Consider the following 13,619-nt stretch of genomic DNA (forward strand, 5'->3'; position numbering starts at 1 on the left):
GCAGAGATGTTGGTTTGTGAGGGGCTTCTGGTGGGAATATGGTACTCCAGCTGCTCCTCCAGCAGTCTCCTGGACTCCTACACCTCGTACCTTCTCACTGCCTTCTCCTCTGCCATCCGCATAATGGACTGATCTGCAGATGCCCGGAAGGACTTGCTGGCAGCTGTGACCAGGGGCCAGGGCTCAATAGCATATGGTACCAGCCTGGGACGGTGCCTCACTTCCCCTCTGGGGAGGATCTAGACTCTGCTTCCCAGGGCTCCCTGCCCCGTGGGCTGAGCATGGCGACTGCGGCTACCACTCCAGGGAGAAGTGGCCAGCCATAAGGGCCTCGGTGGGGAGGTGGTTCTGAGACGGAAAACATTAAGAAAACCACCAACTCACATTCTATATTTGCTCAAAATGAACAGCCCCTGCCTGCCTTTCCTTAAGTCTCCAGAATCCCCTTTGCAGGAACATTTCAGCCATCTCTCTCTCTTTCTCTCTCTCTCCTCAGAGGAACTGTGCCATTTTAGCCTCTGATCCTGAAATTTATCATGACTGACTGGGACCAGTAGAGGCAGCTGGGAATTTTGGGTGGTTCCTATCTCTGTTTGTTGGGTTTTCCCCAGGCCTGGCCCAAGGAGACTGGCAGAGGAGGGGTGAGTCCCAGCACAGGACCCACAGCTTTGAAGGAAACTCCAGCCCCACCGGCATTTCCCTTCCCCTGCGGTGGGAAGGAAGCGAGGAGGGGCTAACTGACTGGGGGTGCAGAGCAGGAAAGGGAAAGGAACCTCTGTGACCAGAGCCAGCTCCCCCCTCCTCTGCTTCTCTGGGGCCAACAGGGTCGTGTGGGGAGTAAGGAAACCTCGCTGCGGGGACTGGGCCCTTGCTCCCATGGAAGGGGTTGGCCCCTGAGCAGGGTGCTCGGCCTGGTCTCAAACTGGCTGTAAACCAGAGCTGCCTTGCTGGAGAAGCATCAGATCCACCCCTTTCTGCTTCTTTCTGTTATAGGTTTTTATTTTAGACTTCTGGCTGGTTCCCTCTGATTTAGGAATCAGTCCCAGAGTTGCTTTGAGTCTGAGTTCCTCTTCTCCCGTCTCCTTGGAGTCTTCCCCTCCCATCCCAAGGACAGTGATGTTTTACTGCCTCCTAGTCTTAGCAGCGAAGGATCAAAGCAGGGGTGAGGGGTTGCTCTGTCCCCAGAGTGTTGAGAAGCAGAGCTGAAGGAGGAGGGACAGAGGCAGGAATAGAGGACAACCGGGGAGAGGGCAGGTCCTTGGGGTGTCAGAGCATCGCTCAGGGTTTCTAGGAGGAGAGGGGAGGGAAGTGTGTTGAACACCCACAGTGTTCCAGACTTACTCGGACCTAAAGTATTTATCATTTAATCCTCATAAAACCCTGTGAAGTGGTGAGATTATCTCCATTTTGTGAATGAGCTCTTTGAGGTTCTGTGACTCTGAAGAGCTTGAACTCGATCTGGAGCTCGCTGGTTCCACATCCAGTGTCCTCTGCTCCAAAACAGCTGAGTCTCCTTTCTCTTCAGCGAGGGGCTCCTAGAGGAGTTAGCAAGAACTCAGCCCGGCTTCTGCCTCAAGAGAGCCTGTGGTCTCAGTGGAGCCACAGCAGGAAAATGTCAAGGAAGCAACCTCTGACTGAAACTGGAAGGAAGGTTGGCAGGTTTGCTCCCTGGCTGTCCCCGGAACTCAGGAAGCTGCCCTTCCTCAGGACATTGAGCCCTGTTGGCCTCACACACAGTATCTGTTAGAGGCAGGGGCCCCAGTGCCATGGCCGGGTGGGGAGAGAACCACCAAACCCTGGCCCTGCCCGTGATGGGTGGCTCTCACCCCCCACAGTCCATGGCTGACTTCTTGTGAGTGCTGGAGGCTGGGGAATTCCCCCACCCACTTCCTTCCCCATTGTACTTCAGTCACAAAGGAGAGAAAACTTCCCTCACTGCTCAGAAGCGTCACCCAGAGCTCTAGACTGGAGGACGTGGGCCTGTAGTCAGAACTGCTTCACGCTCCTGTCCCTGGTTTCTGTTTGCTGGCATCCCTCTCTCCTGGGCATCTAAAGTCTGGCCAGTTCCCTGAGGTCCCTCTTCCATGCTCTGAGGCTGGGGTTCCCAGAGGTGGTGACCCTGCTTCGTCTTTGAAGCCCCGGGGGACCAGACGTTTTCTCAGTGGTTCACCTGGTAGGGAAATGTGAGGCCCCAGCGGCTGAGGGAGGAAGTTGGTGTAGACAGGATGTGATGTCTGCCACAGCCACGACGAGCTCCCCCTCCCCTTCCCAAGTCACGTGCTTCCAGGGGAGACTACTGTTTTCTGTCTTCATGGCACAGACGTGGGAGAGAGGCAGGAGGACAGTGAAGCCACCTCAGGCCGTGTGCAGAGCCAGAACCAGGCCTGGTCCCACGGGCTCTGCGGGCTGCAGCCTGGCCCTGCTTAGGTGGGAGAACTTGCTCCAGGCCACCTTTGGTCTTCGGGTCCCTGTTCTGTGGTGGCCTCCTGCTCCTGTCCTGCTGGCCACACAGACACGCTGAGATCGGCCCTTAGCAGGGTGGTCCCAGAGAGAACACCTGGGGTCCTATTTGCCTGTCGGGCCAGGCCTGCTCCATCGGCAGTGGGGCGGATTTGGTTAGCCCCTCTTCCCTGCGGAAGCTCAGGCAGACTCACAGGGCGGGAGCAACCATGCGGAGAGGCATGACGTGGTAGTCCCTTCCCCTTCTTTTCTTCTCTTCTGGGTTTCTAAATTCTTCCATTTCTAAACACTGAACAGAGATCCCAACTCCACTTCCTTTTTCGAGCCATAATGACCCTGTTTCCAGCCAGAAGCTTGGCCCAGAGCTCAGAACCGGAACCTGTTTGTTTTTTTTAATTTATCTATCTTGGGCTGTGCTGGATGTTTGTTGCTGCTCAGGCTTTTCTCTAGTTGCACCGAGCAGGGCTACTCTCTTGTTTCAGGGCACAGGCTTCACATTGTAGTGTCTTCTGTTGTTGCAAAACACAGGCTATAGGGCACACAGTCTTCAGCAGTTGCAGCTCAGCCCCCAGGTCTAGAGCACAGGTTCACTAGTTGTGGTGCACGGGCTTGGTTGCTCCATGGCATATGGGATCTTCCCGGATCAGGGATTGTTAACCTGTGTCTCCTTCATGGGCAGGCGGGTTCTCTACCACTGAGCCACCGGGGAAGCCCCACAACTGGAACCTCTTAACCATAGGTTTACCATCAGCCTACTCTCTACTTGGTGCCTGTCCTAGGGTTAGACGTTATTAGGAGTTGGAGATCATATGAATAATGGTACAGTCAGTCCTTTAGATGACCGTGTGTGTGTGTGTTAAGTCGCTTCAGTCGTGTCCAACTCTTTGTGACCGTATGGACCATAGCTCGCCAGGCTCCTCTGTCCTTGGGATTCTCCAGGCCAGAATACTGGAGTGGATTGGCGTGCCCTCCTCCAGGGGATCTTCCTGATCCAGGGATCAAACCCACATCTTTTATGTCTCCTGAATTGGCAGACGGGTTCTTTACCACCAGCACCACTTGGAAAGCCCTTGAGCATACAACTGGCTTAATAGCATGTATGTAAATAAATACCTAATAAATAGATACATGTAACAGAAATAAATGTTTAAGGATTTTCTTTCAATTTCTTAGAAAACAGAGAGCCTACTCCCAGGATACTCTTACTGTTTTTGGAGTAACTCAGAGTTGGTATGACTCCTCAGGATCCTGGGCACATACAATTTGTGTCCCCAGGGACAAGGATGTCAAGGACCCAACAGAGATAAGCCAGGTGGTCATGCTTTGTTTACCTGGAAGTTAGAGCTGAGCTTGGAGCAGTAGTAAGGGAGAGGAAGATGAGAGGACCTGCAGCCAAGGCAGCTAGATTGGTTAGAGGAGGGGCTTGGCTGGACCGGAGCGGGAGGTGAAGGGTAAGGAGGAGACAGTGGAGCTGCTGGTCTGGGTGGGGCTTGCCCCTGGATGCCTTGGCTTTTATTCACTTACACTTGTGTTCATGTATTCATTCAGCAAATGGTAGTGAACAAAATAAAATGACTCCTGGTCTGTCCTGTACTCTCAGCTAGAGTGTCTCAGGGAGGGGTTGGGGCACTTCACTGTGTCTTAAATAATTGGGAGCTGTGTCATAAGTAATCAGCACTAATGATTAAAAGTACTGAAATCTTGTAAACTATTTCCTTAAAAACTTGAACAGTTATCTTCATGTTGATGTTCTGCTCATTCCCTGGTGTCCTGGATGTGACAGAAAGGGTTAGAGTTGTAGCATCTGCACAGGCTATGTATGGGTGGCTCAGGATTCACCCAGGGGTGTGTGTGGTACAGGAAGCCTGCCCAGCTCTCAGGCTGTGGGGGGAAATTGATTGATGTTGTCACTTTAGACTGGTGACTTTCAAACTTTTTTGACCCGTCCCATGTTAAGAAACACATCTTACTTACATTGTGTGTCTGTTTTGTTCATGAAATAAAAACTTTGTGAAACATTATTTATACTTCCTAATTGCAATCAATTCTGATATCTTAAATTCTTGTTCTATTTTAATCTGTTCATTCTCATTCAAAATAAAGTTACTCTTGACTGACTTCACTGATTCCACAACCAGTGGTTTGGAAAATGCTGCTCAGCCAAACTGAACCAAACATGAAGGGGAAATGGGAAGATGGCCGTGCCCCTCTGAGCCTTCCTGTTCACCCATGGAATGTCAGGGTGAAACCTGAGGGTTCAGGCATGAGGGAAGCCTGTCAGCCCTGTTGACTCAGGTTCTCTCCGCAGAGCTCCATGAACCTGCCTCCCGACAAGGCGCGGCTCCTGCGGCAGTACGACAACGAGAAGAAGTGGGACCTCATCTGTGACCAGGTACAGGGTTTGGGACCGGAAGTGAGGCCAAGCACGGCGGCGGGGCCTTGGGCATTAACTGCAGCCCTGGGGTCCCTTGAGGAACCCCAGCCTGGTCTTGGCCTCAGCCCATGCTTATTTCCTCTTCTAAAAGCACTTTCCTAACAGACACAGGCTGGCAGGTCAGGTTCCCCTTTAGCTCCCACAAAGCACTGTCTTGATTTCTTCCCAGTGAGGTTTATTGAGCTGTGAGGTCTGCTGTGAAGGAGTTTGGTGGTTTCCCCAGTAGAGCCTGTTTCTGCCTTTCCAACCAGGGTGAGGGCTGTGCCTGGCTGAAGAATCCAAAGCGCCATTTGTCTTTCACTCTGCTCCAGACCTGGCGAATAGCAGCCTTTTCCCCATTACTTACAGGCCTCTAGGAATGAGAAGCCCCGGTCCTCTAGTCTTCTGTTCCCAAATCTCAGAATGTGAGGATTGGAAGCTCCCTTTACATGAAAGTGTTTGGAGCCAGAAGAGAAAAGAGAGATTTTCACTTAGCTCAGAATCAAGAACTCACACCTGTGGCCTTGCTTTTTCCCCTGCGTACATTTGAAGATGACAGATCATGAGTTTTTGAACTCGGACAGGCCTGGCCGCAAGCAACCTCTTAATTTTTAACATAGAAAATTACTTTAGACTCAGGGTTACTGAGTCTACTCAGTAACTCAGAACTACTCATCGAAGGAGGAGAAGATGGCAACAGAGAAGTACCTGAGGATAAGTCACGGAGGGGAACTTATGGTGTGGGGGATGTTAAGGGCCAGGTGACAGCTTAAGGAGTCCCCTCACATCAGACACTGTGGGCGCCCTGCTTCCTCAGCACTCTTCTCAGAAGCCTGAGTGTCTGTGTGCACACACGTGTTTCCCTCACAGGAACGATTCCAGGTGAAGAATCCTCCCCACACGTACATCCAGAAACTCCAGAGCTTCTTGGACCCCAGCGTAACTCGGAAGGTGAGGTGCGAAGCAGGGTAGCCCCATCTTGCTGTCCTTTGCAGTCCTGTGGGGTTTAGGGGCAAACCCTGTGACGTGGGTCAGGACTGTTATGAGCAGCAGGAGCTGGGTTTCTGTGTTCTGGGGCTCTGGGGGAATGGCTGGCTAGGAACAGATGGAAGGACTGTCACTGCCCTCTTGGGAGCCTTCCCTCTCCTTTTCTGCCCCTTTTGCTTGTATTGTAAAGTTGACTTGGGGGCCTCCATCAGTGACAGAATCCTACATTCACAGAAATTCAGGAGGAGAGTGCAGGAGTCAACCAAAGTACTGAGAGAGCTGGAGATCTCACTGCGGACCAACCACATTGGGTGAGTCACTCTTGACCATCAGAGCCTTTCCACCTGGCCGCTTAGGACCCGGCGTCCACTGAAGAGAGTTTGCCTGTTTATCTCCTTGTTGTGGGGCAGAGCTGCCTCTCGAATGCCTTTTGGTTCCCCAGAGGGCTTCAGACTGTTCCTTTTCTGGCTTTTCTCCCCCTCAGCTCTGCCAGCTGCTGACTGGATGCTGCTGGCAAGCCTGGGGCCTCTCCTGGGGTCCTCAGTCTGTGGCTTTGAGTGGAAGACATTCCCACAGCAGCTGAGACTGGAGTCTGCCTGTGGCCTGGGGCTGGGCCAAGGGAGGCCCAGAGAAGGCTGGGAATGGGGGAATGTATTGCATTGGGTTGCTGAGACCTGGTTTGTAGACTGTTTGGTGCCCAGAAGACTATTTGCTTGATTATAAGACAATTTTAGTTCATGAGCAGAAGCAGCTTCCTGAAACATCAGGGAAGATCTGAAGCAGGTGGACCAGATGCTGAGTGTCCTCTGTAGTCCCAGACCCAGGTCCTGTCAACCTGTTGCCTGAGCCCCTAGAAACTACATGAGTCTTTTTTTTTTTTTCCAGAGGAGTGAGGAACCAGGACCTGCTGAGCAGGCACAGGGCTAATGCGTGAGATACAGGGAAAGAGCTACAGTCTTGCATTCATAAAACTGTAACCAGCCAGGGTAAATATAGTGAAAGTGAGAGCAAGAGAGAGGATGAGAGAGCGAGAGAGCGAGCGTGCGTGTGTGTACACACAGGACAGTGAGGGACTGTGACAGAGAACTGCAGGCAGTACTACAAATCTGGCCTGATCATTTAGAGCTCACAGGAGTGAGAAGTCTGAGAAGTCTAGCCTGGGGTGGAGGTGGGGTTGCTGGGCAGGTTCCAGCCCCAGAAGCAGGAGTAGAAAGAGCCAAATGACATCATCTGCCTTCCCCTCCTGTCCCGCCTGGGCTTCTGGTGCAGGCTACCTGTATGCAGTCAGCTGCCTCCTGCAGTCATGGGAGAGAACAGGTAACGACAGTTGCCGGCGCAGTCGCTGTGCTTGGTGGCCAGAGCTGGCTTTCACACCTCATCCATGAATCCATGAACCACACATTGAGAACTGACCAGCTAGGAAATGTGTAACTCAGCCTTCACCTTTATTTAGTGAAGCTCAAGGAAGGAAAGACTGCAGCGTCCCATCAGCTGCCCCACGTGTGAGAGCACGAGCAACACAGATGACAGCTCCAAACTCCACCCTGCATTCATCCGGAGGGCCTTTACCCCTCCCTGCTTCCTTTTCCCTCACGCCCTCCCGTCCTCCTTACTGAGTCCTGCTGCATGAGGAGGGGGCTCTGCTCTTCCCCAGAAAGGGCCTTGGAGCAATGTGGGACGGTCCCCCAGCATTCCGCCTCTACCTGCTGCCATCCCCTCTGGCCATTGGCCAGGCTCTGAGGCCAGAGCAGCGTGGTTCCCAGGCCCAGGCCTCTCAGCAGTTGGCACACAAGCTAGAGATCTGAACCAGGTCCTTGGTTCCCAGGAGCAGCTCAACATCTGGCATTTGAGGAGCTCCTGTCATTTGAACTGTGCTCCGCTGGTGGAGTTATATGGGAAGGCCAGGACGCTTCCTGCATTTCTGGGCAGGAAGAGTGTGTCAGGCTGTCAGGCAGGGCTGTGGGAGCTCCAGGGCGGTGGGAGCCCAGGGCAAGGTAACAAGAGGGCGATCCTGCCTCTGAAGCAGCCTGATCCGCCCAAGGCCCTTGGAACATGGGGACTTGAGCCTGGAGCGGGACAGGCTGGGAAGCAGGGTTCCAGAGCTACCCCAGCTCCTCCTACCCCTGGTTTGTGTTGGTTTCACGGCCTCGCTGAGGTGCCCTTTGACATCTCCTCAAAGTGTCAAGATCCCGAAAATAGCAGTGGAGACTCAGACAGGAAATGAGAAGGGGGCGGGGAGCTGGAGAGCAGACAGACAGGAAACGGGAGGCCTGTCGGCCCCCAGAGAGGAAGCTAACTTCAGGCAGCTCCGGTGTCAGTCAGCCTTCTCCGCCAGAGCTTGCTGCCAGATCTCTGCCGGGCCTGGCGCTTCGGCCCGGCCTCTCTCTGCAGCCCGGGTGTGGCCATCCAACATGGCGCTGGTGTCCCAGCTGTGGGGGAGAAGCGGCCTCAGGGGGCTGTTCGGCGCAGCTGGCCTAGAAAGACCCCAGACTCTCAGAGTGAAGAGGGCACAGGAGAGTCAGGGTTTCATCTGGAGAGTTTTCTTTTTCTCTGGGTCCTGTGTGTCTACAGGACAGGAGTGAACCTGTCCTGTAACAATCCTGGGACTTGCTCCTGACTCCTTCCAGGGCTGTCTCAGTTCGAAAGGCTTGAAGGCAGAAGGGTTGAAGTGCCCCAGTCTGTTGTCTGTCTTCCTGCCTCCCCGGTTCAGTCCCTTAGAGGTGAGAGCCGTTCCGGAGTTACTTGAGTTCCTGACTGTTCCCCCATCCTTCTCCTATTCTGCCAGTCTCACCTGTGACCACACACAGAAATCCCACGTATCCCTCTGTTAACTGCTTCCCAAAATACCTTTTCTTGAACTTGGTGGGGAGCCCTTTGGCCCAGTATGCCTCTTTTCCAGAGCTCTCTTTGCAATGGCACTCCACTTCAGTACTCTTGCCTGGAAAATCGCATGGGCGGAGGAGCCCGGTAGGCTGCAGTCCATGGGGTCGCCAAGAGTCGGACACGACTGAGTGACTTCACTTTCACTTTTCACTTTCATCCATTGGAGAAGGAAATGGCAACCCACTCCAGTGTTCTTGTCTGGAGAATCCCAGGGACGGAGGAGCCTCGTAGGCTGCCGTCTATGGGGTCGCACAGAGTCGGACACAACTGAAGCGACTTAGCAGCAGCAGCAGCAGCCTGTCTTTTAACTGACACTTCAGTTAAGTTGGGGTGCTCAGTTGTGTCCAACTTTTTATGACCCCATGGACTGTAGCCCGCCAGGCTCCTCTGTCCCGGAGATCTCCCAGGCAAGAATACTGGAGTGGGTTGTCATTTCCTTCTCCAGGGGATCTTCCTGACCCAGGGATCAAACCCGCATCTCCTATGTCTCCTGCTCTGCAGGCGAGTTCTTTACTTGCTGAGCCACCGGTCAATTTGGGGACCTGCCAGCTTCCATCAGCTCTGTCAAAAGACTGCAGTAAATACTCTGTGTAACCCTCAGTTCCTCCCACAAATGTGGCATCAGGAAGCTGTGCCCAGCCTCATGTTCGACACCAGGAACCCAGAAAACGATGGAGTGGGGGCCCTGGCTCTTGAGGAGGGGGCTTCTGAAGGCTGGTTTGGCTGACGTGGTGTTGGAAGGCCTGCATCTCTCCCCATCTCTGGCTCCCCGGCCTAGGGGCGGTCCGGCCAGGTGACATGATCATGGCTGGGTCAGCCACAGGCTTTGATCATCAGAATCCTCCCAGCCTGGTGCTGAGTTCCAGAGGATCCAAGAGGGGATATTGTTTCACAGAGGCACCTTTTGCTCCTCCCCCTCAACCCACTTTATTAGCAGACCCCTCCGTTATCTTTCCTTTATCTGCAGGTGGGTGCGGGAGTTTCTGAATGACGAAAACAAAGGCCTGGACGTGTTGGTGGATTACCTGTCCTTTGCCCAGTGTTCTGTCATGTGAGTACCACCTGGGACCAGGGCGGGGGGCCCCATCCTGCTTTGACTGGAACTGCCAGTAGTGAAGGTGGAATGGGAACCCCAGGCAGCAGTCTGGGTGTGGGCAGGTGGCCACGGGGCTGTCTGAGGTCAGTGAAGAGTGCCAGGTAACTGGAGTAGAAGGTGCGTTTTGGGGAGCAGAAGGCAAGGTGTGGAAGGGCAGCTCAGGATCCTAACCCAGAAGACCCAGACTCCATGCTGGGAGCTCCCCAAGGAGGTTTCCTGGCCTTTGGGAGAGAGGCCCCCCGCAGGGTTCGTTTACTTAGGGAGAGCTTGGTCTTCGCAAAGCCACTTTAGGTCTCCAGCTATAAGAGGGTTTCTCCGTGTCACCCCAGAAGCAGTGAGCATGACCTTTGACAGACTGAAAATGAAGCATTCAGGAGACTTTTTCAAGCAGGCGGGGGTTTGGAGGCAGCTGGAAGTGAGTTAACGCAGAGGAAAAGGCAACGTGGGCTGGGGTGGGGAGTGGAGGGAACGATGGCTTTCAAGGCAAAGCCTGGCGTGGGTCTCTTCAGTCCTTTACTATCTGTGTGACCTCTGGAAAGATTGTTGAGGTCCTCTTATGTAAGAGGGGATCCATGTTACAGGGTTGCTGTAAGCATTAGATGATACTGTGTGTAAAGCAGTCTGTAGTATTTGGAACGTAGGCTGTACTGTGGTAGCCACTTTTTATTTGTTAATTGTTGTTGTTTAAGGTGTTCCCTACCATAATTACCTAAATATATGGAAAGAGGGATTATATTGATCATTCACAGCATGACCAACACATGCAGACCTGTACCCAAGACTTACTAGAGCACTCGGGTGACCGATCATCCCAGTTTACCCGTGATTTTCCCCACATGACTTTCCCCAGTGTTAGTGCTGAAAGTCCCTCATCCTGGGGAACTCCTCAGTCCGGGGACTCCGCCCCAGTCATGAATTTCACTTTTCTTGCTGCCGTCCTTGCCCTGGGCCATTCTCCTTCCTCAGCAGGTTTTTCCCTTCATCTCCTTAAGAGTTTAGAACTATTGCCCCTCCTGGGTTTGGCCTTAGTCATTTTTACCAGGTCATCCCATTAAAACCAAGAGTGACCCACTCCCCCTTCCCATCCCTGCAGAACTCAAGCCTTCTATCCCTTAAAAAAAAAAACAACTTACTCTTTTTATAGAAAGAAATGAAAAATATTTGCTGAAGCAATTTAAAAAAAATAATTCAGAGCTTTTATAGTAAAAGATGTAGATCATTTTTCCAAATAAGCCTATCTTGTTTGGAAAGCAAATAAATTCCAGCTGCTTGAAACCAAAATACCCTGGAACCTCAGTATTGTAATGTCCATGGCAGTACCTTTGACTGTGTTTTTAAAAGAAAGACTCAGGGCAGGCAGAGGGTAGGTAAGAGTGTGTGTTTTGGGAAGGGTTGAGAGGAAAAGAGTGAAGCCAAATAGAGTTTGAGTAAAGGCACTTAATTTGTACACTGAACGTCCCAGAGTGGGGTTGGAGTGGGGAATACTATTTTTGATGGAGGGAGGGCACTGGCAAGCGGTTTCCCTGTCCTGGAGACTCCTCCGAGGTCCACTTGAAAGCCCCATCAAACATCTGACCGTCAGGATCCTGAAGTCTGCTCCTACTTTCTTGGAAACATTCAGGCATCTGCAGATACCGCTTCCTATTTCAGAAAGCCTTGGCCTCTGTGACTTTGACCCTGGTGCTGTGCATATTTAAGGAGCCTGTTGGAAATGCTTGTTCTGTCCTGGATGACCCTCTTCAGGGAAGAGGACAGGAAAGGGGAGTGGGGCTTGTTTCTCAGAGGGGGAGATCCGATGAGGGGACCTGCAAGGGAGAAGGCCCTGTGGGTTCATCATCTTGAGCTGTCCTCTTTATTCTGGCCACACTCCCAAACTGCTGATTGGGGAAGACAGCTGGTCTGAGAAGCAGAAAGTGACAAAGAAGCCATCCCAACTCTCTTAGGGACTAAGGACCCCAGTTCACATCTCTGCCCTCCCCCAAGGGAAGCTGCAGCGCGAGGAGCCTCTGAGCCAGGAAAACCTAGAAACCTCAAGTAGAATCATGGAGAACCCAGCCATCAAAACTCAGTGCTGGGATGGGACTGTAGAGTTCCTCCTGAACATGGAGGCCTGTCCCACTCTGGCTTCACCAGGACCCCCATCCCCCTCCACTCAGACCTGCCCTCCTGAACATAATCCAGAACCACCCAGGCCCCCTCAGGGCATTGAGAGGCCTCTCCGGCAGCTGCTGTCGGCCGCCTAGTAGTACCTGCAGTTGTCCAGTTCCCCACCGCCGCTCTTCGGGCTGACTCAAGGGGACCCATGGCTTCTCTGAGATGTCCTTTCTATGGCTGGAGGTGCAGAAAGACTACCAGCCCCCCGAGTCCCTTCAGGCTCATGGGAGGTGACTCCTGGAGTTGCTTGGCCAGTGGGGAGCAGCAGCTGGCCTCCCAGCATCCCCATCTCCTCAGATGCCCCTTCTGGGCATGGCTCATGGCGCCTCTGCCCTGCTCAGCACACTTGTGCCAGTGGCTCTCCCGGCCAGGGCTGGGTCTCTGCTGCCCGGTTCCGCTTTTCCTTCTGGCTGCCCTTGCTTCTTGTGGCCCTCAAGGTCTAACGGGCGGGAGTGGGCCTGCCAGGGGCTTGGCACTGAATTTCTCCTGTGTGCGTGCATGTGTGTCCTTTCCTGCTCCAGGTTTGACTTTGAGGCTCTGGAGAGTGGTGACGATGGTGCGTTTGACAAGCTCCGGTCCTGGAGCAGGTCTATCGAGGACCTGCAGCCACCCAGCGCCCTGTCAGCCCCCTTCACCAACAGCCTCGCTCGCTCTGCGCGCCAGTCTGTGCTCCGGTATGTGTGCTCTTGCTCTGCCCGCCTGCCTCCCACCCTCGCCCCCATCCGTGCAGGTCCTGGGTAACGGCGGTGAGTGCTCACGCACCTCCCTTCACTCTTGCTTCCAGGCTCAGCTCTCTTGCCCTCTGCCTGCCAGTCTGTCTCTGGTCTGTCCTCTCTGTCCCCTGACTCTGCCCAGCGATCTGTCCTGGGTAAGTACATCCCCCTCGGCTGTGCCCTCCCCTCTCGTCTCCCCCTCTCTGGGGGCCCCTCCATTCCTCACTCTCACTCTGCCATTCCTCCAGGCCCCTGGGCAGGGCTTGTCCTCATCCAGCTCCTTGGTCTTCACCGGCTGGTCCAGCACCTGCCTTCATGTCTGTTTCCCTCTGCTCCATCAGCTGCCCGGAGACCACCGCCCACCAGCCTGCTGCTGCTCACCTTTCCCTCACTTCTTCCTTTAGGCCTTTTTTCCTCCAAGGCTGTAGCGTGTGCGTTGGTCTGCAGTAGCTGAAGAGCTGTCCTGCCGGGATGCAGGTGGATGGACTAGATGATTTCTCAGAGCCCCTTCACAGAGGGAGGCTTCCCTTTGGGCCCTGTGGCCCTTTCCATGATTTCTCTCAGCCATGCTTTTCTCCTTGTCTCCTTTGGGTCTTGCCCCTGACACTGCTCATCATTCTAGTCATGCATGACCAGATACCATTTGTGTTTCCTTTATTTCCCATGAAACATCACTGGGGGCAAAGTCAGAGGTCGCCCCAGCCCTCTTGTAGCCTCTGGGGTCTGCTCTGTCTTTTCTAGGACCTAGAAGTGGGGTAGGAGCCAAGATGCCCCAGCCCCAGGGGATGTGTAGAAGATGCAGTGACTGGGAGGAGGAGGAAGGAGGGCTCAGATGGATGTCTCCTGGACCCATGCCGAGGTCCAGGAAGGCCTGCACAGCTCCTGTTGTGTTTGGAGGAGCTCTGGGCTTAGG

At 53.6% G+C, this 13,619-nt stretch overlaps 1 protein-coding gene across 5 annotated transcripts in view; it reads left to right on the top strand.

Moving 5' to 3' along the window:
- FMNL3 (formin like 3) overlaps positions 1 to 13,619 on the top strand; it is a 51,622-nt gene that overhangs the window by 26,150 nt on the left and 11,853 nt on the right. For 3 of the 5 annotated variants that reach the window (XM_061416199.1, XM_061416197.1, XM_061416200.1), the window contains exons 2-6: positions 4,769 to 4,852; positions 5,744 to 5,824; positions 6,095 to 6,171; positions 9,711 to 9,794; positions 12,515 to 12,667. In XM_061416199.1, coding sequence (XP_061272183.1) covers positions 4,769 to 4,852; positions 5,744 to 5,824; positions 6,095 to 6,171; positions 9,711 to 9,794; positions 12,515 to 12,667 — 479 coding nt within the window. The remainder of the gene's footprint in view (positions 1 to 4,768; positions 4,853 to 5,743; positions 5,825 to 6,094; positions 6,172 to 9,710; positions 9,795 to 12,514; positions 12,668 to 13,619) is intronic. The other 2 variants (XM_061416202.1, XM_061416201.1) reach the window with 1 other exon arrangement.

This window comes from Bos javanicus, chromosome 5 (assembly GCF_032452875.1).
Source record: "Bos javanicus breed banteng chromosome 5, ARS-OSU_banteng_1.0, whole genome shotgun sequence".
Lineage (NCBI taxonomy): Eukaryota > Metazoa > Chordata > Mammalia > Artiodactyla > Bovidae > Bos > Bos javanicus.